Genomic DNA, 26646 nt, shown 5'->3' with positions numbered 1-26646 from the left:
TATTAAAATAGAAGGGCATTATCCTACTCATTGTGGTGCTCAGAACATTATTTCCCAAGCAGGAATTTAAGCCACAGCTCCAGCCATTCTCTCCACTAAAATATGGAGTAATCTTCCATTTATCATAGATAACCTAAGCAATAGCCCAAGACTACTCCCAACAAATAAATTATCTGTATAATTATTTACACACCATTTTATTAATTTATCCTTCAAGAAAGGGTTCCATGTTTTGCTAAAGTTTGACTCATTGATTTGAACAATCCAAGTCTTCATGCTTCGCAACAGTTACTGTAAACATCCAACGAAAAGCTGGTGGATCATAAGTTGAAGCAGAGAAGAACTGCCATTGGTCATCAACTTTGAAAGTTCAATTGCCAGATTTGGGATATCTCACAATATGTTTAGTGTACATAAATGTTAAAACAGTAAACCAACAGCTCAAACTTGGCACAGCATAAAGCTAAGAACCCTAATGCTTTTCAAAATCAATAAACAATTAAACATTCTGTTCTGTTACCCTTTATCCAAGTTCCAGTTTTTTTTAAATCATTCAAAATTACAGTAAATGTACAAATTCACAACTTTCTTATAATCCAAGCTCTTCATCAGGAGAACAGTCCCATCAATGGAACAAAAACTGTTCAGTTGGTCCCATGCTTAAGTGTTGCGCAGCATTAGGTATGTCTCCCTTCCTAAATACTACCCAACAATGCTCAACAGTGTGGCCTGGCTAAGAACTAAACGTTTATCCGTGAGTAAATTTGAATGTCTGTTGGATGCCGTGATTCAAACTGGTTGTGTATTGAACATTATAGACAGCATGTATACAAACTATGGTTTAAGTACACCATATGCACTCTAACAATAAGACAAGTCTGATTGAGCACTCTCATTAAAAAAAACCTTTACCTTAAGCCCAGCAGTTACACAATTTTAAATTGCCACAAGTCAAAGTAAGAAAATAAATTATATTCTGTAGTTTAAATTAAACAATGCATATGTTGAATTCACAGAAATTGAGGACATTCCTTCAGATTCTGTCTCATTTGCATTGAATTTGCACTGCAGTAATACCCTTAAAGTTTTTAAACTTATTTTCAATTTCTGGCAGAAAAACAATGAGATAGAACTTGCATCACTGGGATTTGTAATTTGTCCATATAAGAATCTTCAATGTAGCTAAAAAGCTAATGTAGTTGGAGAATGTTCTGGATTTCACTATTGGCAGTGTAAGATCAAGAATTTAAATATTCTTACACTCATTGAAGGTATCAGATGTCAGAATAAGCAGAGATTTATCACCTTTTTTTTAGAAAACTTAAAACCGATCTTCATTATTGGATGAAAGATGAAACCACAAAGAACATGCCTATGGTTGCAATAAAGATCAAGTGAATCAGCATTACTTCAGAAAGCAATTTTATTGCCCAATTTGTGTTCATCTGTTTGTCAATGCATCCAGGAGTTCAGTAAAATCCAGCTGGGCCAACTGATATTCCAGTACAAGTCCTAGGAAAGCTTGCTTTTCCAAATAATTTATACTCCTAAAGGGAATGGAACCATTTCCTTGAGTTTGTACTCCATACTCTGCAATTTGCACCAAGTTTGACATTATGCAGAGCTGCAGTATTATTCAACTTGCATTTCAAACACTTTATTTCAAATGAGATAGTTTCATTCTGTCTTCCACCAGCACACTGTCTGACCCAAATTGTTCAATGCACTGCTTGATAGTTGCTAGGACACCCATCAGTCGTCGGTCCATGGCCTCCAAATGTGCATCTGTCAAAACTGGGTTTATTGGATCATGTGACATGGCAGTCCGCATTGCAGTACTCAGAACTCCATTCTTTAAGTAGTTTAACCTGTTCCAGGTTGACACTCTAATACTGTTTAAAAAAAAAAGAGAGTTTTGTCTGTATAGAAACTAGGCAAAATAAAAGTAACTATAAGTGGTGAACATGAAGGCTACAAAAACAGAAGTTCAAATGGAGTGAAAAATGCACATGCAAATGAAATTCACAGTTGTTTTTCTCTTTTACTCCACAGGTGCGTCGGTCCACCTTGTTGTCTAATGAGGGGCATACACACGGTGGGTCGTGCGTGGGCTGCTCTTGGATGTTTCGAGAGTAGCCTAGTACTTCGTGTCATTTGTGTATGCTTTAAACTGGACCAGCAGATGGGCACCACAACAGCTCAGTGACTATCGCTGTTTGCTGTGCACATACATGGATTTGGGCCAGTGTCTGTGGGAGTTTGCGCATTCTCCCTGTGGTTGCGTGGCTTCCCTCCAGGTGCTCCGGTTTCCTCCCACACCCCAAAGATGTGCTCTTAGGCTGATTGGTGTAACAAATTGTCCCTAGATTATTCTCCCCTTAATCTGGTTTCCAATGGGGGTACCATAAGCATAGACATGGGTCAAGGGTGGAGGAGGAAAAACACATGGTTAAGATGGCGGCGCGGGCTCATTGGGCCGAAGGGCCTGTTTCCCGTGCTGTGTTGTTCTTTGTTCTATGAGTTTTTGGCAATAACTTTGCTCTTTTACCAAAATACTGAAACTGATAAATATTCTATACATGGCGTAATGGGATAAAGAATTAGAATACAATGTGTGAACAAAAGAACATTAAAAACAGGAGCAGTAGGCATAGACAATCACATGGGCCACTGAGTCTGCTGCACCACTCATAAGGATTGTCTCTAGGGCTCCAACTCCACTCCCTTGCCTGCTTCCCAAAACAAAAGATTTGCTGAGAGACCAAAAGCCCATCTACCTCAGCCTTAATTCATGGTGCCATATCTACAACTCTCTGGGACAGAAAATTCCAAAGATTCACAGCTTTTGAATGAAAAAAATTCTCATTTCAGTCTTTATCCTCAATCAGCGCCCCATTGTTTTAGACTCTCTAATCATGGGAACCAATATCTCAGTACTCTGTGAAGCCCCTTCGTAATCTTTAATGTTTCAATGAGAGCATCTCTTGTTCTTCTAAACTTCAGAGAATATAGTCACTATTTACTCAGCCCCTCATCAAAGGATAACTCTCACATACCTGGAACCAATCTAATGAACCTTCACAATGCTGCCTCTGAATTTATTTCAGTCCTTAAACATGGAGTGCAAAACTGCATCTGGTATTCCAGGTGCGGGGTCACCAAAGCCTCACATAATTGTAGCACTCAAATCCCCTTACAGCACAGGCCAACACACCAATTGCTTGATTAACCTATATGCTAACATTGTACAACCAAGTCTCTCTGAGGGGGATTGAATATAAAAGTAGGGAGGTCTTGCTGCAGCTGTATAGGGCATTGGTGAGGCCGCAGCTGGAGTACTGTGTGCAGTTTTGGGCGCCGCACCTGCGCAAGGATATTTTGGCCCTGGAGGGAGTGCAGAGGAGGTTTACTAGGCTGATACCGGAGTTGAGGGGATTGAGCTATGAGGAGAGGCTGAATAAACTAGGCTTGTACTCGTTAGAGTTTAGAAGAATGAGGGGAGATCTCATTGAGACGTATAAGATGATGAATGGGATGGATAGGATAGAGGTGGAGAGACTCTTCCCGCTCAAAAAAGACAGTAGGACTAGGGGGCACAGCCTCAAGATAAAGGGGAGGCGGTTTAGAACGGAGTTGAGGAGGAACTTCTTCACTCAAAGGGTGGTGAATCTCTGGAATTCTCTGCCCGTTGAAGTGGTGGAGGCTGCCTCGCTAAATATTTTTAAGAAGCGGGTTGATGGGTTCTTGATAAGAGAGGGGATTAAGGGTTATGGGGAGAGGGCGGGAAAGTGGAACTGAGCCACAACAGATCAGCCATGATCTTATTGAATGGCGGGGCAGGCTCGAAGGGCTAGATGGCCTACTCCTGCTCCTATTTCTTATGTTCTTATGTTCTTATGTACATTATTACAATCTCCGAGGAACATAGAACAGTACAGACCCTTCGGCCCTCGATGTTGTGCCGAGCTTTGTCCAAACCCAAGATCAAGCTATCCCACTCCCTATCATTCTGGTCTGCTCCATGTGCCTACCCAATAACCGCTTGAAAGTTCCTGAAGTGTCCGATTCCACTATCACAGCAGGCAGTGCATTCCACACTCCAACCACTCTTAGTAAAGAATCTACCTCGGACATCCCTCCTAAATTTCCCACCATGAACCTAATAGTTATGCCCCCTAGTAACAGCTACATCCACCCGAGGAAATAATCCCTGTGGACAGTGAGGACCAAAGATCAAAGCTAAAGACTCCGCAATCTCAACCGTTGCCTCTCAAAGTATTCTAAGATGTATCCCATCTGGCCCAGGGGACTTAATAAACCTCAGGTTTTCCAAAATTGCTAATACATCTTCCCTCAGAACATCTACCTCCTCCATCCTATCAGCCTGTATCTCACACACATCCTCAAAAACATGGCCCATCTCCTTAGTGAACACTGAAGAAAAGTATTCATTCAATGCTCTACCTATCTCTTCTGACTCCATGCACAAGTTCCCACTACTATCCTTGACTGGCCCTAACCTCACCCTGGTCATTCTTTTATTTCTTACATGAGAGTAAAAAGCCTTTGAGTTTTCCATTATCTGACCCACCAAGGACTTCTCATGCCCCCTTCTAGTTCTCCTAAGCCCTTTTTAACTCATTCCTAGCTACCGTGTAACCCTCAAGCGACCCAACTTGAGGAGACCAGTAACTTTTAAAAACAACCACAAGCTTCCAATTTACAGCTGAAAAATGTTTATATTTTAAGACATTTACTGTGACAAGCACTATTGACCATCTTTGCAAGTAACTTATAGTAACAGAATGGAATGCCTTCCTCTTATTTTTAGCACAACTGGAAAAAACATTGTTATACTGTCAATTCTGCCAGAATTTGTACAGAATTATTCTCAGCTCCTGAGGTTTGCTTTACTCTGACCCCCAGAGATGCCCTTCACTGTCTTTTATGCAAGCTAGGAAAATCTTCTTTGTTCATTTAACTCTTCACGAATTTGGGCTTTTCAATCTGAATGTGAGCTTCAAGCTGTATTCCAGCACAGTGAACCATATAAACTATCACCCTCTGGCTGCTCGCTCTCTCTCCCTCTGCCTGTGATATTTTAGAAATGCCTAAGTACTGATTGGCTATCCTTGAGGCCCAACTCTATCCTATCCTGGAATCAAACGTTCAAAGTAGGCTACATTTGCCAAATCACCACTGTAGAAGGTACACTCAGCTGCACATCACTGCCAGTGATACCAAAGGAGCTTGCCTGTATCAAAGTATAGGATCATCCATAATATTGAGCCATGAAAAGATACTTTAAGAAGTGCAACATCAATAAAACGTATTATTTTCAAGCAGGGCAGCAGCGAGAAATTAGAGATAGTGCAGAAACAGTAGCAGCAAATGATGGAGAGTGTTCACCAGTTTATAACAATGATGTCAACGGTGAGAGGAACTGCATGTGAAACAGAACAGTACAGCACAGTACAGGCCCTTCGTCCCTCAACATTGTGCCAAGCTATGTCCAAACCCAAGATTGAGCTATCCCACTCCCTCTCATTCTGGTGTGCTCCATGTGCCTATCCACTTGAAAGTTCCTAAAGTGTCCAACTCCACTATCACAGCAGGCAGTGTATTCCACACCCAACCACTTTCTGAATGAAGAATCTACCTCGGACATCCCTCCTACATCTCCCACCATGCGTCTTATAGTTATGCCCCCTAGTAACAGCTACATCCACTCGAGGAAACAGTCTCTGCACGTCCACTCTATCTATCCCCCTCATCACCTTATAAACCTCCATTAAGTTGCCTCTCATCCTCCTCCGCTCCAAAGAGAAAAGCCCCAGCTCCCTCAACCTTTCCTCATAAGACCTACCCTCTACATCAGGCAGCATCCCGGTAAATCGCCTCTGCACTATCTCCAATGCTTCCACAGCCTTCTTATAGTGAGGTGACCAGAACTGAACACAATACTCCAAATGTGGTCTCACCAAGGTCTGGTATAGTTGCAGCATAACCCCATGGCTCTTAAATTCAAACCCCCGTTAATAAACGCTAACACACTATAAGCCTTCTTCACGGCTCTATCCACTTGAGTGGCAACCTTCCGAGATCTGTGGATATGAACCCCAAGATCTCTGTTCCTCCACATTCCTCAAAATCCTGCCATTGACCCTGTAATCCACATTCAAGTTTGTCCTACCAAAATGAATCACCTCCATTTAGTTACCTCCTCAAAGAATTCAATCAAATTTGAGAGGCAGGACTTACCTCTCACAAAACTGTGCTGACTATTCTGGATCAAACTGCATCTTTCCAAATGGTCATAAATTCTATCTCTCTCTACTATTGCTCTCCTACTCTCCTCCCTTCCCTTCTGAGGCACAGGGACAGACTCAGTTCTGGAGGTCTGGTCACTCTGGCTTACCACTAGTAGGTCATCCCCCTCAAAAGGTATCCAACACAATACACCTGTTGCTGAGGGGAACAACCTCAGGGGATCCCCGCACTGGCTGCTTCCTCCCAGCCCCTCTCAATGTCATCCATCTATTTTCATTTTTCAGAGTATACAAATCCCTGAAGCTTTTATCTATGATTACCTCCGCCTCCTGAATGATCCAAAGTTCATCCAGCTCCAGCTCCAGCTCCCTAACATGGTTTTTGAGGAGCTGGAGATGGGTGCACTTCCCACAGGTGAAATCAGCAGGGACATTAACGGCATCCCTCACCTCAAACATCCCGCAGGAGGAACATTGCACTGCCTTTCCTGCCATTTCCTCTAGATAAAAAGAAAGATCTTGCCTGTTATTCCCTCACCCCCTTAGGTGCTGGCGGAAGAAGTGAGTGTCAATTTCCTATTCCAGATCAGTGTCAAAGATGGTGTTCAAAATCTTGCAACCTGACATTTTAACATTTCTCTGGCAGTTGGCGACTTAAGGCAGGATTTTACAGCCTCACTCGAGCAAGATCATAAAATCCTGCTCGAGGTCAACAGAGATTTCCGTTCTGGGAACCTCGCCTGCCCCGGAGGGTTTCAGCCCTACAGTCTGCCCAGGCATCACAGCTACTTTTGCCATTGTCTCCTTTACAACTGTAAATACCTTGCACATTCTTCCCAGTAAAACAATCTGGACCTTCCTTTCTTATTTTAACAGTCAAACCACCCAGGCTCACTGTCAGGTAGACCTCTAAATTTAGGGTGAAAAAGGATCATACGACCTATTCGGTTCAAAGGCAGTCCCCAAACTTGTTACAAACCTTATTGCAATTACACATCTTAAAGAATATTCCTCTTTTCCATTACAACCAAAATGAACTTCATACCTCCCACATTATATTCTGTCTGCCACCTTGTTGCTCACTCACTTGTCTATATTTCTTTGCAGTCTGTGTCCTTCTCACAGCTTACATTCCAACTTAGCTTTATATAATCAGTGAACTGAGATGCATGACTCCCTCTCTTCATTTAAGTCACTAATATACATTCTAAACAGCAGAGGCCACTGCCCCGAACCTTGCAGCCCTCCACTAGTCACTTAAAAATATCCATTTTATCCCTACTCTTTGCTTCCATTAGCTAATCCTTAATCAATGTTAATATATCATTCTCAACACCATAAGCCCTTATGCAATCACCTTTTGTGTGGCACTTTATGAAATGTCTTTTGGAATTTCAAGTCTACCATGGAGGATTGCAGATGTGGTTCCTATTTTCAAGAAAGGGAACAGGGATAGCCCGGGAAATTACCGACCGATGAGTCTGACCTCAGTGGCTGGTAAGTTGATGGAGAGGCTTCTGAGGGACAAGATTTATGAGCATTTGGAGAAGTTTAGAATGATCAGAAATAGTCAACATGGTTTTGTCAAGGGCAGATCGTGCCTTACGAGCCTAGTTGAGTTGAGAACGTGACTGAGCACATTGACGAAGGAAGAGCGGTAGACGTGGTTTACATGGACTTCAGCAAGGCGTTTGATAAGGTCCCCCATGCCAGACTTCTTGAGAAGGTGAGAGGGCATGGGATCCAGGGGGCTTTGGCCTTGTGGATCCAGAACTGGCTTGCCTGCAGAAGGCAGAGAGTGGTTGTGGATGGGTCTTTTTCTGCATGGAGGTCGGTCACCAGTGGAGTGCCCCAGGGATCTGTTCTAGGACCCTTGCTGTTTGTCATTTTCATAAATGACCTGGATGAGGAAGTGGAGGGATGGGTTAGCAAGTTTGCAGACGATACGAAGGTTGGTGGTGTTGTGGATGGTCTGGAGGGATGTCAGAAGTTGCAGTGGGACATAGGTAGGATGCAAGACTGGGCGGAGAAGTGGCAGATGGACTTCAACGCAGATAAATGTGTAGTGGTCCATTTTGGCAGGACCAATGGTATGAAGAGCAGAGGGATCTTGGGGTCCGGGTCCATAGGACTCTTAAATCGGCCTCGCAGGTGGAGGATGTGGTCAAGAAGGCGTATGGTGTACTGGCCTTCATTAATCGAGGGACTGAGTTTAGGAGTCAGGAGGTAATGCTGCAACTTTATAGGACCCTTGTCAGACCCCACTTGGAGTGCTGTGTGCAGTTCTGGTCACCTCACTATAGGAAGGATGTGGAAACTATTGAAAGGGTGCAGAGGAGATTTACAAGGATGTTGCCTGGATTGGGAGGCATGCCTTATGAAGATAGGTTGAGGGAGCTGGGACTCTTCTCCCTGGAGAGACGAAGGTTGAGAGGCGACCTGATAGAGGTTTATAAGATGTTGAGAGGAATAGATAGGGTGGATTCTCAGAGGCTATTTCCCAGGGCTGAAATGGTCGCTACGAGAGGACACAGATTTAAGGTGCAGGGAAGCAAGTACAGAGGAGATGTTGGGCAGATAGATGGCAGATGGAATTTAATCCTGACAAATGCAAGGTGATGCATTTTGGAAGGAATAATGCAGGGAGGAGTTACATGATAAAAGGTAGACCGATTAAGAGTATAGAAATACAGAGGGACCTGGGAGTGCAGGTGCACAAGTCTCTGAAGGTGTCAACACAGGTAGAGAAGGTTGTGAAGAAAGCTTACGGAATGCTAGCCTTTATAGGAAGGGGTATAGAGTATAAGAGCTGCCGTCTAATGCTTCAGTTGTACAGGACGTTGGTTAGGCCGCATTTGGAGTACTGCGTCCAGTTCTGGTCACCTTACTACCGGAAGGACGTGGAGACCCTGGAAAGGGTGCAGAGGAGGTTTACCAGGATGTTGCCTGGCATGGAAGGACTGAGTTACTAGGAAAGGTTGGAGAAACTGGGGCTCTTCTCCTTAGAAAGACGGAGATTAAGGGGGGATCTGATAGAGGTGTATAAAATAATGAAGGGAATAGATAGAGTCAACAGTGGTAGGCTTTTCCCTAGATTGGGGACAATTACGAGAGGTCACGATCTAAGGGTGAGGGGGGAGAAGTATAATTTGGATACTAGAGGAAGGTTTTTCACGCAGAGGGTCGTGGGGGTATGGAACGCACTACCAAGTAAGGTGGCGGAGGCAGGCACGTTGGACTTGTTTAAGGTTTACTTAGATAGACACATGAGCGAAACAGGGATGGAGGGTTATAGTAGACGGTATTAAAAAGGGTCAGAGCCTTGGGACAACACTGGAAATGTAGTATTACATGTTAATGTTTTGTCTCTTTTAATCCACAGGTGTCGGTCCACCTTGTTGTCAAACGAGGGGTATGCACACGGTGGGTCGTGCGTGGGCTGCTCTTGGAGGTTTCGAGAGTGGCCTAGTACTTCGTGTCGTTGTGTGTGCTTAATCCTGGACCAGCAGACAGGCACCACAACAGCTCAGTGACTATCACTGCTAGCTGTGCAGATACACGGATCTGGGCCTCTGTCTGTGGGAACTTGCGCATTCTCCCTGTGGTTGCGTGAGTTTCCTCCGGGTGCTCCGGTTTCCTCCCACACCCCAAAGATGTGCTCTTAGGCTGACTGGTGTACCAAAATGACCCTACACTATTCTCCCCTGAATCTGGCTACATTAGGGGTTCCACTCACATACACACAGGGCAGGGTAGGTGTAGGAAAATGTTTTGTTGAAAAGGCGGCGCGGGCTCGTTGGGCCGAAGGGCCTGTTTCCCGTGCTGGGTTGTTCTTTGGTAAGTTTTTCACTCAGAGGGTGGTGAGTGAATGGAATCGGCTGCCGTCAGTGGTGGTGGAGGTGAACTCGCTGGGGTCTTTTAAAAGACTTCTGGATGAGTATGTGGGATCTAATGGGATTGGGGGTTATAGATAGGTCTATGGCTTAGTAGGTATAGAAGTGATCGACGCAACTAGTGGGCCGAAGGGCCTGTTTGTGCTGTAGTGTTCTATGTTCTATGGGAGGAAACCAAAGCACCCAGAGGAAATCCATACAGATATGGAGAGAACATGCAGACTCCACACAGGCAGTGACCCAGGCTAGGAATCGAACCCAGGTCCCTAGCACTGTGATGCAACAGTGGTAACCACTGTGCCATCACAGAAGACAATGGAATGTAAACTCAGTGTGAAGACAGGGCTTGGTCTTCACAGGATGCAGTGGTCATCTCATGATACTGTCATATGATGGACAAATGCATCTGTGCTAGACATATTGGTGCTGGTTCCCCTGTATTTAATCACATTCTCTAAAACTGCCAGTACAATTTTTCAAACAGGATTTTTCATTCATAAAGCCATGTTGATTTGTTCTAATCATAATTTGTGTTTCTAAATACATTCAACTCCAGTATTTCCTGATTACTGATGCCGGGCTAAATGGCCTGTACGTCCCCATTATTCTGCATTATCTCTCTTCCTCCTTTCTTGAATAGCAATGTTGTATTTGCCAATTTCCATTCTGCTGGGACCATCCCAGAAACTGGCTAGTTTCTTCTCATCATATTTTTTCAATTTTTGTTAACTTTTTGGTTACTCTTTGCTGGTTTCGAAGACATTCCCAAACCTCAGAATTAAAAATGACTCTTTTCATCTAATACTATCCCCAATCGGCTGAATAAGCCGCAAAAGAATCTTCCTTTCTGAGATTTTGTTTTTCAATGAAATTTTGTTGACCACTTGATACATCTCTTTAAATGATGCTCACTCATTGTTTATTTCCCAGTGGATTTTTTTCTGTACTAATTAACCATGCCTTATTGCACAATAGTAAATCTAAAACAGCTTCAACCCTAGTTATTTCCACAACATATTGCTCCAGGAGCTGTTGCAAAAGCATTCTACAGACTCACCTTTCAGATTACATTTTCCACTTGAAAGTTCCAATCAATATGAAGATTAAATTCCTCCACAATTATTACACTATTTTTATTACAAGCTCCAAATAATTTTTTGTTCAATACTGTATCCAACAGTATGACTACTGTTAGAGGCCTATAAACTAGTCCAGACAGCATTTAATGACCCTTGCCATTCCTAGTCTCTACCCAGGTATGTGCCATACCACTTCCAGCTTGAGAAAATATAAATAATGATTTGCAACCTTCTTCATCCAGAAATGCTGTGTGGGTAATTACCTCCTTCTGAGATCGTCACCAGTGCAATGTGCACCATCTAAAAGATGCATGCAGCATTTCAGGCTTGAAAAAATTCCCAAACCACTGACTTCCAGCATTGAGGTGGCTAAGGGCAATAGACATATGGGAATATCACCACCATTCGCAAGTTAAATACCATTCTGAGTTGGAAAGATATTGCTATTCCTTCATCATCATTGGGTCAAATTCTTTGGCCCCTGACATCTCTTGAAAACCAATATGCAGTGAAGGTGCTGACATAATCAAAATGGTGTCAGGAGTTAGAAGTTAATCCTCCATCTAAAGATTTATCTTAATAATTATCTTGCAATAAATGCTGAGGCAAATTTGGAGGTTGAAAGGGTGTGTAGTGCACCAAAGTGCTCTGAAACTTGTAGGTACTTGTTGTACAAGTATATGCATAATGATTGGCAGCCCTGTTGAGTGTCATAAGGGGTGATTTCAGGATTTTATATGCACAGTGGAGAAGACACATTCAAAAGGAATGTGAGCAAGACATAAAAGCCTAGATTTTCTACTGAGACAAAATCCTGTATGAAAACATAGTGAAACAGTTTTGTCTAACCATAATGTCTATCTTTGTTGCAATTTCTAAGTAAGAAGTCTCACAACACCAGGTTAAAGTCCAACAGGTTCATTTGGTAACATAAGCCACTAGCTTTCGGAGTGCTGCTCCTTCATCAGGTAAGTGGGAGTTCTGTTCATCAGGTAAGTGGGAGTTCACTTACCTGATGAAGGAGCAACGCTCTGAAAGCTAGTGGCTTGTGCTACCAAATAAACCATTTGGGCTTTAACTTGGTGTTGTGAGGCTTCTTACTGTGTTTACCCCACTCCAACGCTGGCATCTCCTCATCATGACAATTTCCAAGGTCAGCCAATGTGGGAAATGCGCACACTACTGTTGCAGGGTTAATAAAGCTTAAAATTCTGGAACTCCCTGCCTAACAGCACTGTGGGAGTTTCTTTGCCACAGACGTGGCTGCTCACTAGCATTTCAAGGGGAATCTGGGATGGGTGAAAAATGCAAGCTTTGTCAGCAATACCCTTAACTCAGGAATAAATGACAATCTGATTCCAAGGGGGCTTCTAAAATTATTTGTAGAAGCAATTTATCATTTTTAATAGTTCAAAAGCAGCAGCAAACAATTGAATTTTAAAAAAACTGCAGGATGAGAGAAAAAAGCTGAACAAATATACTCGCTTTTTTTACGGTTATGGCTTTGGTCCTTTGACACACTTGAGCCTTCCATATGACTCCCTGCAAAGTTTGCCATTTTATCTTGGGCTGTGGAAAGGAGTGGAAAGACCTGGTCTTAAGGGGAGCCCTTCGTCTCTGGGCTGGAGCAACACTGATAAAGGCCTGGAATTGTCCACTGTTTAAAGTTGAAAAATAGGACATGACACAAGTTTGCTGAAAAGAAATAACTAACAGAAAATATAGACTTTGTAAAATTACATTGTTAGGACGGGTGCAGGACAGTTTATAGAATGTTTAGGTGATTGCATATGAATTTATTTATTTCGCACTCAGTTCCTGATAGCAGTTAATACAAGCACAGTGTAGGAATTCATGATAGGACAGTCACCCGGGGCCCTCTCATTGCCATGGCCAGTTTGCAAATGACATTGCTAGTGATCTAGAAACAGGTAAAACTCAGAAGATGCTTGCTTGGATGAAGCACCAGTATCAAAACATTCTTTAATCCTTAACACTCCCTTTGTCTTGTGCCATAACATTTTTGTCCAATCTCTCCTAGTATCCACCTAGCCCTGACCTTCTACCCTGGTTCAGCTGCTCCACCCCCTCTTACACAGTATAAACTCCATTAATTTTCTCCCTCTCTTTAGTTCTGAAGTAGTCTTTCGGACTCAAAATGTTAATTCTGTTTCTCTCCCCATGGATGCTGCAGACTTGCTGAGTTTTTCCAATATTTTCTGTTTTATTTCAGATTTCCTTCATCTGCAGCATTTTGCTTTTACTTTGATGAGATTGGTTAGTTGTGTGACCTCTTGGCACTGGCAATTGCATGCTGCTTCCACTATTTTTAGCACTGCTTGAGTTGTAGTCTAACCAGGTTGAAACCTCATTTTTAGGTACGTCTGCTGCTACTCTGAGCATGCTCTCTTCCACTCATTGGTCCAGGGTCGATTTACTGGTTTGATGGCAATGAGACAGTAAGGATATTCCAAGCCTTGAGGTTAAAGAATATGGTTGAATGCAATTCTGCTGCTGATGACCCAGATTTGAGCTACTCAATCTGTTTTGAATCTCATTTAGTACAGTGATAATGCCAGTTTAAGTTTAAAGTTATTCATTAATGCCACAAGTAGGCTTAATTAACACTGCAATGAAGTTACTGTGAAATCCCCTAGTCACCACACTCCGGTAGCTGTTCAGGTACATTGAGGGAGAATTTAGCATGGGCAATGCATCCAACCAGCACATCCTTCAGACTTTGGGAGGAAACCACAGCACCCAGAGGAAACTCACATTGACATGGAGAGAACATGCAGACTCCACACAGAAAGTGACCCAAGCTGGGAATCGAACCCAGGTCCCTAGCATTGTGAGGCAACAGTGCTAAGCACTGTGCCATCATGCAAGACAATGGAATATATCCTCAATGTGAAGACAAGACTTGGTCATTTCATTATACTGTCATGGATAAATGCATCTGTGTCAGATATATTGCTGAGGACAAGATAAATATTTTTCCTCAGTGTTGGTTCACTTACCACAGGCCAGACTACATACTGTCCCCTGGCAACACTTAGAACTACTTTTAGGAGGTTTTTTACATTAAATTGAAAAGAGCAACTTTTTAACCCAAATTAAACATTAACCTAACATCAGTTTACTTAAAGAGCAACATATTGTTGCCTTGTAATAAACATTTCCATCCACATTTTTAAACCTCATCACAAGGATCATAAGAACATAAGAATTAGGCCATCTGGCCCCTCGAGCTTTCTCTGCCATTCAATAAGATCATGGCTGATCTTTTCGTGGACTCAGCTCCACTTACCCACCCGTTCACCATAACCCTTAAATCCTTTACTGTTCAAAAATTTATCTAACCATGCCTCAAAAACATTCAATGAGGTAGCCTCAACTGCTTCACTGGACAGGGAATTCCACAGATTCACGATGCTTTGTGTGAAGAAGTTCCTCCTCATCTCAGTCCTAAATCTGCATCCCTTTATTTTGAGGCTATGCCCCCTAGTTCTAGTTTCACCCGCCAGTGGAAACAACTTCCCTGCTCCTATTTTATCTATTGCCTTCATAATCTTTTATGTTTTTATAAGATCCTTCATCCTTCTTAATTCCAATGAGTATAGTCCCAGTCTGCTCAGTCTCTTCTCATAAGCCAACCCACTCAACTCTGGAATCAACCTAGTGAATCTCCTCTGCACCCCTTCCAGTGCCAATATAGCCTTTCTCAAGTAAGGAGACCAGAACTGTACACAGTACTTTAGGTGTGGCCTCAGCAGCACCTTACACAGCTGCAACATAACCTTGCTGTTTTTAAACTCCTTCCCACTAGCAATGAAGGACAAAATTCCATTTGCCTTCTTAATTACCTGCTGCACCTCCAAACCAACTCCTTGAGATTCCTGCACAAGGACACCCAGGTCCCTCTGCCCAGCAGCATGCTGCAACTTTGTACCATTTAAATAATAGTCAATTTTGCTGTTATTCCTACCAAAACGGATGACCTCACATTTACCAACATTGTACTCCATCTGCCAGACCCTCGCCCACTCATCTAGACAATCTATATCCCTTTGCAGGCTTTCAGTGTTCTCTACACACTTTGCTCTTCCACCCATCTTAATGTCATCTGCAAATTTTGACACACCGCACTTGGTCCCCAGCTCCAAGTCATCTGTGTAAATAATAAACAACTGCGGTCCCAACACTGATCCTGAGGCACACCACTAGTCACTGATCACCAGCAAGAAAAAAGTTAACCAATCCTCTATCCATGCTAATACATTATTCATAACACCGTGCACCTTTATCTTATGATCACTTAAACTGCTAAAAGAATGTCCATATACAACTTCTATCTGTGATATAACCCAGGAAAATCTATGCTGCAGCCGTTAGCATAACCAGTACTAACACTTTGCTGGCCTATTTCATTGCTAAATGCAAGCTGCCAAACATTTCAAGAAATAAAATGTGCATCATGGATGTTACATTACTGACATTCTCTCATTCATGTACAATATTTCATAAATGAATATGAATTTTAAATCCACACTGCTTTGTATGCAATTCATATTCCAAATTTTGCTCTTACATATAAATTCAAAGAACACAAATTCAACAGTTTTCCCATTCAAAAACTAACTTGATTGGAAAAAACCTATAAACTACCCAAACAACATTTTGAACAGTGAGATGAATATTTAAAATTCATTCCGTTGACAAATTCATCATTTTTCTCTAGGCACTTGCAGCCCTCCCAGTACCTCAACTAAATTTCACAGTCAAACTTATTCAAGTTTGCATTAGACTTTACTAATGAACTTTCTAGTAGATGCTCTGCAACTATAGCAGAAAGGTTGTCTTAGACTTTTTTCCCTCCCTGTATTTGGGAGCTTTGTGGTCAACAGTAGTATTCATGTTGCTACCTGCAGCAATTAGCTAACCCAATACGTACAGTAATGATCCATGGGCGCTTCAAAGCCTCTCTGCCTCAGGCTGCTAGCTATCTCTTTCTTTGAGCTTTAATAAAAGTTCTGCACCTGGCTCCTAATCCTCTTTTCAAAGGGGATGCAAAGGTTTTGTCTATAAAAAGAGACTAATTATTCCACATCATGCACAGTCAATATTTACTGAAGCAGTAGTAACAGAAACATTAACGTCAGGGCTGAGCTACTTCCACAACTGCAGTTTGTAAGTCATGGTAAATTAAGTTATTTGGTTGATTCATCAAGAAAATAATTGGTATGGCTATAATCAGCACCTCATCGATACTGGACTCATTCTGATCTTATTCATGAGGGCACAGTTAGTATCATGTTGTTAAGACAGATTGGTTAGAAGACCTAACGACAACAGAAATCTTTAAATATAAGGCTATATGCAAACATACTTGTGAGTCACCCTGTACCCAATGACATTAGTGGGTGGCCATCTCCCAGGAATGTTATGAGTGAAAGGCGCATGAAAATGGTTGGCAGTGACACTTGATAGGGAGGTATTGGACTCAAATACACAAGCCATCTCCAGTGTGCCACATTATAAACAGCTCAAAATAAAAATTCTTAGCTTAATAAGCTTAAATAAAGAATTTGCATGAACACGTTGTTAACATAATTTAGAACATAGAACATAGAACATTACAGCGCAGAACAGGCCCTTCGGCCCACGATGTTGCGCCGACCAGTTAAAAAACAATGACCCACTAACCTAAACCAATCCCTTTTCGTCCATAAACCTATCCACAGATCTCTTAAACGCCCCCAAACTAGGCGCATTTACAACCTCAGCAGGCAGGGCATTCCAATCCCTCACCACCCTCTGGGTAAAGAACCTACCCCTGACATCCATCCTATAACTACCCCCCCTTAATTTAAAGCCATGCCCCCTCGTGCTAGATTTCTCCATCAGAGGAAAAAGGCTATCACTGTCCACCCTATCTAAACCTCTAATCATCTTATATGTTTCAATAAGATCCCCTCTTAGCCGCCTTCTTTCCAGCGAAAACAACCCCAAATCCCTCAGTCTCTCCTCATAGGACCTCCCCTCCATACCAGGCAACATCCTGGTAAACCTCCTCTGCGCCCTCTCCAAAGCCTCCACATCCTTCCTGTAATGTGGGGACCAGAACTGCACACAGTACTCCAAGTGCGGCCGCACCAGAGTTGTGTACAGTTGCAACATGACGCTGCGACCCCTAAATTCAATCCCCCTACCAATGAACGCCAAGACACCGTATGCCTTCTTAACAACCCTATCTACTTGATTCCCAACTTTCAGGGATCTATGTACACATACACCTAGATTCCTCTGTTCATCCACACTATTCAAAGTCCTCCCGTTAGCCCTATACTCAACACATCTGTTATTCCTACCAAAGTGAATTACCTCACACTTCTCCGCATTAAACTCCATCCGCCACCTCTCGGCCCAGCTCTGCAACCTGTCCAAGTCTTCCTGCAAACTATGACACCCTTCCTCACAATCTACCACACCTCCGACTTTGGTGTCATCAGCAAATTTACTAATCCACCCAACTATACCTTCATCCAGATCATTAATAAAAATTACAAACAGCAGTGGCCCCAAAACAGATCCCTGAGGCACACCACTCGTAACCGAACTCCATGACGAATATTTACCATCAACCACCACCCTCTGTCTCCTATCTGCTAGCCAATTCCTGATCCAATTTCCTAGATTACCCTCAATCCCATACATCTGCATTTTCTGCAGAAGCCTACCATGGTGAACCTTATCAAACGCCTTACTAAAATCCATATATACCACGTCAACTGCCTTACCCCCATCCACCTCTTTGGTCACTTTCTCAAAAAACTCAATAAGGTTAGTAAGGCACGACCTACCCGCTACAAAACCATGCTGACTATCTCCAATCAATTCATTGCTCTCCAAATAACTATAAATCCTATCCCTAATAATTTTTTCTAAAACCTTGCCCACAACAGAAGTGAGACTCACCGGTCTATAATTCCCGGGGAAGTCTCTGTTCCCCTTCTTAAACAATGGGACAACATTTGCTAACCTCCAATCTTCCGGTACTATACCAGAGGCCAACGACGACCTGAAGATCAGAGCCAGAGGCTCTGCAATCACTTCTCTTGCCTCCCAGAGAATCTTAGGGTAAATCCCATCCGGACCAGGGGACTTATCTATTTTCAAACCCTCAAGAATATCCAGCACATCCTCCTTATCAACTGTAATACTGTCTATTCTACTCCCCTGCAACCCAGTGTCCTCCTCAGCTATATCCTTGTCCCCCTGCGTGAACACCGAAGAGAAATATTGGTTCAATGCCTCTCCAATCTCTTCCGGTTCCACACATAACTTCCCTCTGCTGTCTATAACTGGCCCTAATCTTGCCCTAACCAACCTTCTATTCTTGACACACCTATACAACGCCTTAGGATTCTCCTTAATCCTATCAGCATCGAGTAACAAAGAAACAGAAAGAGGCTATTAGATGGATTATGTCTGTGCAGTCTGAAAAAGAGTGATCCAGCCTGATCCCACTTTCCAGTTCTTGCTCCATGGCCCTGTTGGCCACAACACCTCCACTGCATATCCAAGTAGTTTTTAAATGTGATGCATAATTCTGTCTCTGCCACCCTATTGGCACTGAGTTCTAGATTCTCACTGCCCTTTTGGTGAAAAGATTATCCCCTCAACTCCTCGCTCATTCTTCTACCAACTACTTTATATCTATGGTACTTGATTATTTCCCACTCTGTTACTGGAATCTGCTTTCCACACAATCTCAGCTCCCCGCACCCCCATAATTTTATACATTTCAAATAAATCTCTCTTCACCTTTCTCACTTGTAATGAAAAAACACAGCTGATCCAATCTTTTCTCATCATCAAAATTCTCCAGTCCTGTCAGCAATCTTGTAAATCCCTCCTGCACCCTCTAATGCGATCACATCCTTCCTGTAATGTGCTGACCACTATATGACTAAACTCTATACGACACTCAAGCTGTGGCCTATTCGGTTCTAATATAATGTCAAGGTACTTTGTATACTGTGCTTTGGCCAATAAAGTATGCACTGCCTTCACCTGATCGACCTGTCCTGCTACCTGGACACACACTCCAAGGTGCCTCAACCTACCATTTACTGTGTATTCTCTTACTTTGTTTAACCTCTCTAGAGGTCATGTTTTTGCTGACTGCTTTTCATTTTTGACTTTACTGTCCACCTGACCAGTCCAATAGATAGATGTCTTCCTGCCATCTATAGCTTTTTTTAAAATAAGAAATAGGAGCAAGAGTAGGCCATCTACCCATTGAACATATCCCACCATTCAATAAGATCATGGCTGTTCTGATTTGGGCCTTGGACTCCACTTTCTTACCTGCCCTTGATAATCCTTATCTCCTTTGTCAATCAAAAATCTGTCTAACTCCACCATGAATATATTCAAATTTCCAGCTTCCACTGCTCCCTCTGGAAGAGAATTTCAAAGACTATGGACCCTTCGATAGAAGCACTTCCTCCTCATCTCCATCTTAAAAGGGAGATCCCTTAACTTTAAACTGTGCCCCTAGTTCTAGATTCCCCACAAGTGGAAACATCCTCTAACACTATTGACCGCATGCCTAATTTTCATATCATCTGCAATCCTCTTAATCATGCTCTCCCCACTTAAATCTGAATTATTGCTCTACGAGCAGTAAAGGACCCAATACTGAGCTCTGCATAATTTGATCCAGTATCAGCCAGATAGACAGCAATGTTCAGAATAACAACAGAAAATACTGGATGAACACAGCTGATCGGCACCATCTGCGGAGAAAGACAGAGTCTGAATGATCATTCTACAAAACTATATTTGATTGAAAATTTGCAATTGTCCTGAAAAAAACTGCAATTTTCAAAAGAGCTCCATTTGGACTCATTATTTTAATCCCCAAGTACTCTTTGCAACAACAATCAAGTTATTGTCTTTTTACAAAGAAAATATATATTGTTTGGATGTTTAGGCTCATTTTAAAGTTGGGGTTTTGAACAGACCTGTACACAGCGGGACTTCAGATAAGGATAGAATCAATCTTGACTCTGCTGCTGTTCTTCATAGTTGATTAATCTGGCAACACTCAACAGTCTGGACTGGCATCGAGACTGGCACCCAGTATCATTTGGCAATTTCACAAGAGTTCAAACATCATATTTTATCAGTTGATTGTACAAATGAGAGATTGTCAACAATACATCTGCATTTTTGCATTTCTACATAACATCTATTTTCATGTTTCAAAAATGGTCTGGGATTGGATAATTAATACGATAATTAATTGGATAAGTCCCCTGGGCCGGACGGGATTTACCCTAGGATTCTCTGGGAGGCAAGAGAGGCGATTGCAGAGCCTCTGGCTCTGATCTTCAGGTCGTCGTTGGTCACAGGTATAGTGCCAGAGGATTGGAGGATAGCGAATGTTGTCCCATTGTTTAAGAAGGGGAACAGAGACTTCCCCGGGAATTATAGACCGGTCAGTCTTACTTCTGTTGTGGGTGAAGTTTTAGAAAAAATTATTAGGGATAGGATTTATAGTTATTTAGAGAGTAATGAATTGATTGGAGATAGTCAGCACAGTTTTGTGAAGGGTAGGTCGTGCCTTACTAACCTTAATTACGCAAAAGAATAATTCATATCTACGGAGTAATTTCTTTGCAGCTTTTCGTAATGTGTGACACTTACATGCAACACTGGTAAACTGCTGCGAGGATGCTTCTTTCATCTAAACTAGGATTCCCAAAACTAGAAACAAAAACAAAGAACAAGTAACAATTTTAAGATCTTTTTGGTGAAATGTTCCTCATCCCAGATGTTTCATGTTTTAAATAAGTCAGAAGGTGCCAAACAGTTATTTTGCTGTCTAAATCTCTCCATATACTATTTTAATACCACGCTTCATCAGAACTTCTTGATTTTATATGTTCCTGTAACAAAAATCTTCTTAGCCTTTTGTCAGAGGACTTCAAAATACTCTGGGATTTAAAACACTAATAAAGACTATTAGGAAAGAATGGATTAGCTTAGAGTAAGAATTGCAGACTGCCTTTATATATATTTTATAGAAGTACTGTCTGCATAGAAACACATAACCATAGTTAGAGAACTTAAACATGTATTTTTGAAAGTATATTATTGAAAAGGCATACATTTTGGCTAATGGCACAGAGTTCGAAGGCATCAGGGGAAATAAGCCAGTAAAATGACCCACTTTCCTAAAAACAATATATCCATAGAAGCATCGCTCTTATCAGCATGGGTACCAGACAACTCGATGAAGGAGACACTCATTGAGCATGGACAAGCTAGAGGTTTCTGACAGCTTAATGAATCGGCAGAGTATTAAATCAGATAAAAGTTCAGAACAGGTGGCCATCGGGAAGTCAGGCAGAAATCACTAGAACTTATTGTTCCCATCTGTCAGAGAGTATCTGTAATTGGCCCAGGTATATGACATTTATTAATAATGATTGACCTGTACTAATGATGATTGGTTCATGATGAGCCAGAAAGTGGGTAAAATATCTTTTGGAAGTTGTATAATTGTATTGCCACTGTGATGTAACTTCAGAGAACGGTTGGATTGCCCAACCCTTTCTCCCAGTGTATGTTAGTCAATAAAGAAATGTCTTTCACCAAAATACTGTAGTCACGAATCTTTGTATTAAGCACAATATCTAGCCACCGGAAAAAAACCAACAGAATTGGTGCTGCTAAGCAGAACAACTTACTGGATGTTAGGTTAGTGCTGCAGTTCTGAATTTCCACTGGAAACTGAATGGAAACTATTCAAACTTGTTTCATTTGGTAGCCTTACACAATATGATTAAGAACTTTCATCCAATTAGTCTGAATTGGAATTTAGCATACGTTAGTGAGGAAAAGATATAGCACTGACTTTGCGGTAAGTAATTCATTGTTAACAAAACCTTCTCATGGCTTTTGAGATTAGAATTGCTCTAATCCAGCATCTGATACAGCATAGCCACTCTATGGAACTCCTTAAGGTGTCTATATGCACAACAAACAATAATAAAGCTCTTCAACCAGACTGAAGAGTTCTCACTGACACCACCATTGCACAGAAGTCATATTAGACATGGAAGAGAGCTAAAAGAAACAAAAACAAACTTAAAATCCCTCCAAAGCTCATTAATTTCTGAAGGAATGCAATTCCACACAGCAAAATTAATTTTAGGTAACTTAATACTGAATGCATCAGCCCTTTTCCGGCACATTTAGTGAGTAGCTAGTGGTAATGTTAGCAAAATAAAAGTATATTTAAGGGATTTATGTTTGTATTGGTAAACATTAGACATAAAGTATAGTTCAAGTAGGTTTAATTTAATGTTTCTGTGCCTGCAAAGGTAAAGCTTCTAGTTAGATTCATATTAGTGTTTGTATGCATGGGGGTTGTTAAGTTCCAACTATGTTTCTATTGTGCTTGGAGCATAATAACATGGAGAATAAACAGGTCAGCAGAAGTATACTGGCATGGGTATCAACTGGGGATCCTTGTAAGGTAAAGAGGCTTTTGTGTTTTAGTTTTAGCTGGATATATTGCAGTTGAAGAAAGGATGCTGGGGAGCTACCATCTCAACTCTGTTAGGAGAAGCTAACAGGACAAAGGAATTGCAAAGATGCATGCTTCCTAAAGAACAGGTTACAGGCCAGATAATCAGGAAATTGGGATAGAAAGAATGTCTAAGAACACTGGAGGCAAAAGAAGAGGCCAAGGAACAGTTAAAGGGCCAATTGCAGTAACCAGATTTAAAGTGGGACAGCAGCCTTAAGAATTAAGTCAAACATTTGCTGCCATTTTAATAAGAGTCTGGGAATTGAGAGTTAATGCTATTGTGAACACTTTATACAGCAGTCAAGGTAAAAAAAAACCTGAAAGGGTTAGTGTAAATCCCAGACTAAATTCATTGTTAAAAGTGGAGTAAAAGCTTTGTTTAAAGGTGTCATTTGGAAAACCTGGTCCGGATTTTGGAATGTAAACCACTAAGGGAAGGCATGTTAAATGAGAGAAGATTTTAAAGTATGTTTTTGGAATTGAAGTTGGAAAGCTCTAATGTGACAATCTGGGGGAATTCCAAGGGGAAATCAACAGTCACCATCTTGGGTTCAGAGCAGAATGTGTGTAACTGACCACAAAAGGACTCTGTATTAATGAGACCATTGTAATTTAAGATGTACTTTGTAATCATGTTAAAATTTGTGTTTATTTGTTAAGCTAAGGGGGAGACTAAATGAATACTGCATCATAATTCAACATTTTCATGTTTAATAATTTTGTTTTCTTCATGTTAAAATTAATTAGCAGTCATGTGACTCTGTTCCTCCATGTTTCATAAGTAAAAGTAAAAGTTACGGTCTTTTAAGCCAGCGTTCCATTCTGGAATCTTTCCATCCAGTTATAATATCAATGGGTTCGTAACAGTAACTACTACAATTTTACATGTTGGATGTATTTCTTTAGAGACTCTGTTGGTGAGATACTGTCACGGTACAGCCTTCTCAGGAGCAGGGTAACTCGAACTTCAAATCCTGACTTTCACATTTAATTCTGCATGTGCATATTCTAAATGTTGCAATTTACTCTAATAATAGTATGCATCAATAACTTCATGAAACAATTAAGTCAAAGCTGTATCCCAACTCTGAGATTCAGAGTACCACTGTAAACTATAAGCTCCCAAACGAAAACAAATTTGTAATTCTCAAGTGCTACCAACTCTCCACTATACAGATGGTGAGAAAATATTAAACTAAAACAATGTAACAATGAAACAGATAAATCAGGCCTCCAACAATAAGGATACATGGCAGAATTATCTGAGAATTTACCAACATGACCTCAATGACTTGATGGGTACCTTACTGGAAAATTGCAAGTGCACTTCCTATTGACTTTAATGTTAAAAAGCTTGGTTGTTGGCGAGAAGGTTTGCATAATTTCACCCTATAAATTTGAAAAATCACGTGTGTCGCTGGCTTTCTGATTCCACAATTTACATTTCATGATGAGCTGAGCTACCGCCAATAGAAGAACCAGTTATACAATTACTTCCAATAAATTCAGTTCTGGGGGGGGGAAAAAAACCTATTTTTGCCATCTAAGCTATGAAAACAGTGAAACAAAATAAAGACAATAAACGGAGAAAGATAATACTAATTTTTCATTCATAGAATCCCTACAGTGCAGAAGGCAACCACTTGACCCATTGAGTCTGCACCGACTACAATCCCACACAGGCCCCACTCTCACAACCCCAATACATTTAACCTGCTAATCACCCTGATATTGGATCAATTTAGCATAGCCAATCAACCTAACCCACACATCCTTGGATTGTGGGAAGAAACTGGAGCACTCGCAGGAAACTCACCCAAATACGGAAAGAATGTGCAATCTACACAGAAGTGACTCAAAGCAGGAATTGAATCTATGAGGGAGCAGTGCTAACTACTGTGCCACCCCTGTCTGTCATTATATTTTATGAACCAATATCCAACTCAACACTGATTTTATTTATTTAAGGGGGGGGGGGCGGGGGGGCGGGGGGGGGGGGGGCGGTGTCGCTGGCAAGGCCAGTCTTTATTGCCCATCCCTATTTGCCCTATGGAAGCTTATCTGCATGCAACCAAATATACCCAGGTAATACCTATTACAATCAACAAAGAAAAAAAATCAAAACCTTCTCCATTTTTACTTTTTCTCCTTCCTTATTTCTATTTGATGTTAGATCTCATTTAATGGCAGAGTGCTATTAGACTAATTAAGCCATTTAGTAAAGTGTACAAATGAAGGTTGTAAAAGGTACCTCTTTGCATTGTCCAACAAAATTAACATACTCGCACCACCATCATCTTGAAAACTTTCATAGTGATGGCGGTCTGCATTGCCAATTAGGTAGTCAAAAATTGCAGTATCTATTATATCTAGGAGACGAGGACCAGAATCATAGGGAGGGGTCTTCTTTACTGCATCACAGTAACTCTCATCATATTCCCACCTATAAAAAAAAATTACATTGAGAATCAAGATCCAACAGTTTGGAAATAATTTACATTATTCCATAAAACCAAGTTCAGTTATGTGACAGAGCATTGCTTTAACTGAGAGGTACTGCGGCTCATTCTGTGGGATGAAAGTTGATTTAAAAAAAGTTAAGTTTATGCATGTATATTTTTATGTATTACCTTTTTTGAACAATTTTATTCCTTTTCTCATATTCTCTTGAAGCTATTAACTAAAGATTTGCAACACATAAGACATACGTATTCTGGATTTTGTCTGAATGATGCCTATGTAACATGAATTATATAGTTGTCAATAATTCAAACACCATAGCATTTCAGGTTTGCTTAATCTGGATTTTTGCCATTTCACTGCACTACCTAATTGAACCCTTTTATCTTCTCATCCCTGAGCATGTTGATTATAAATGCTTATGTTTGAATTTCTCCATTGACTTGTTGCTGATACAACCTTCTCCAGCATGACATGTAAATGCAGAAGAGTCAAGGTGGGTTTTTTTGAGGTGCAGTTTAATAACAACTGATTTGAAAGAGTATGAGAAGACGGAGTCATTTACAATATCATTTAGAATGGTGACCACAGAAGTTGGGTGGCCAGCAGTTTAGCAGGCATAAGATCAGGACATCAATTCTCAAGGTCAAGGTAAACGTGGAGAGGGCACAAGGGGAAGAAGGAGCAAAACTAGAAAAAGATGCAAATTCAGGTCTATGGCTAGAGAATGAGGATTTTGATGGAGGTGAGGGATAGATGAAAGTGAGATGCTTAAAGCAGGCAAAGTGTCAAAAGGGGTAAGGAGACAAACTTTACCTTGGTTTGATCATAATGTTGCATCCCAACAATGCAGTTTGAGTGATGCAAGCAGCAGAAGAGCGTAACCAGGCACAGAGTTGTTAGTAAAGGAGTAAGTGCCATTGCCTATGAGCCAGATTTCCCTTGGGGCCATGACATCAGTGCAATTATCTGCAATAAAATCATGGATGTCAAGGGCCCTATTTGCAATTGAACGGACATTTTGAAGGGAGAATCAGAGAGGGGAAGTGGTTATTGATCCACTGGTAAGGTTCATGAGCCCAACTGAAGTAGTGAAAGCGAGTCAGGAAAGGCATTGTCAAAATTCCCCCAGCAAATCGCGTGGAAATGTTAGAGATATAGGTGTGCCCAATTTTTCCTCCTTTTCATTCCTCTGCATGGACAAGCTTTTGCTCGTCATCACATTGGTTATTTGCAGGACTGATGACCCGCTATGTGAAAGATTGCAAGTACAAACCTGTGTTCACAACTTTATTGTGCATTTCACCACCAATATGGACTTAGCTATTTGGGGGTGA

At 41.4% G+C, this 26646-nt stretch overlaps 1 protein-coding gene across 3 annotated transcripts in view; it reads right to left on the bottom strand.

Annotated features, from left to right (window-relative positions):
• Positions 1-1405: 1405 nt before the first annotated feature.
• Positions 1406-26646, bottom strand: part of fam20b (FAM20B glycosaminoglycan xylosylkinase) — a 136746-nt gene continuing 111505 nt past the window's right edge. The window contains exons 7-9 of one of the 3 annotated variants that reach the window (XM_080195969.1): positions 25101-25292; positions 20959-21018; positions 1406-1892 (exon numbers count right to left, since the gene is read on the bottom strand). In XM_080195969.1, coding sequence (XP_080052095.1) covers positions 1658-1892; positions 20959-21018; positions 25101-25292 — 487 coding nt within the window. In that variant the 3' untranslated portion in view covers positions 1406-1657. Of the gene's footprint in view, positions 1893-20884; positions 21019-25100; positions 25293-26646 lie in introns of all 3 variants that reach the window. The other 2 variants (XR_013887880.1, XM_080195970.1) reach the window with 2 other exon arrangements.

This window comes from Carcharhinus amblyrhynchos, chromosome 9 (assembly GCF_965287045.1).
Source record: "Carcharhinus amblyrhynchos chromosome 9, sCarAmb.v2.hapA, whole genome shotgun sequence".
Classification (NCBI taxonomy): Eukaryota; Metazoa; Chordata; class Chondrichthyes; order Carcharhiniformes; family Carcharhinidae; genus Carcharhinus; species Carcharhinus amblyrhynchos.
Note: the sequence above shows the minus strand (reverse complement) of the source record. Positions and strands in the feature narration are given on the sequence as shown.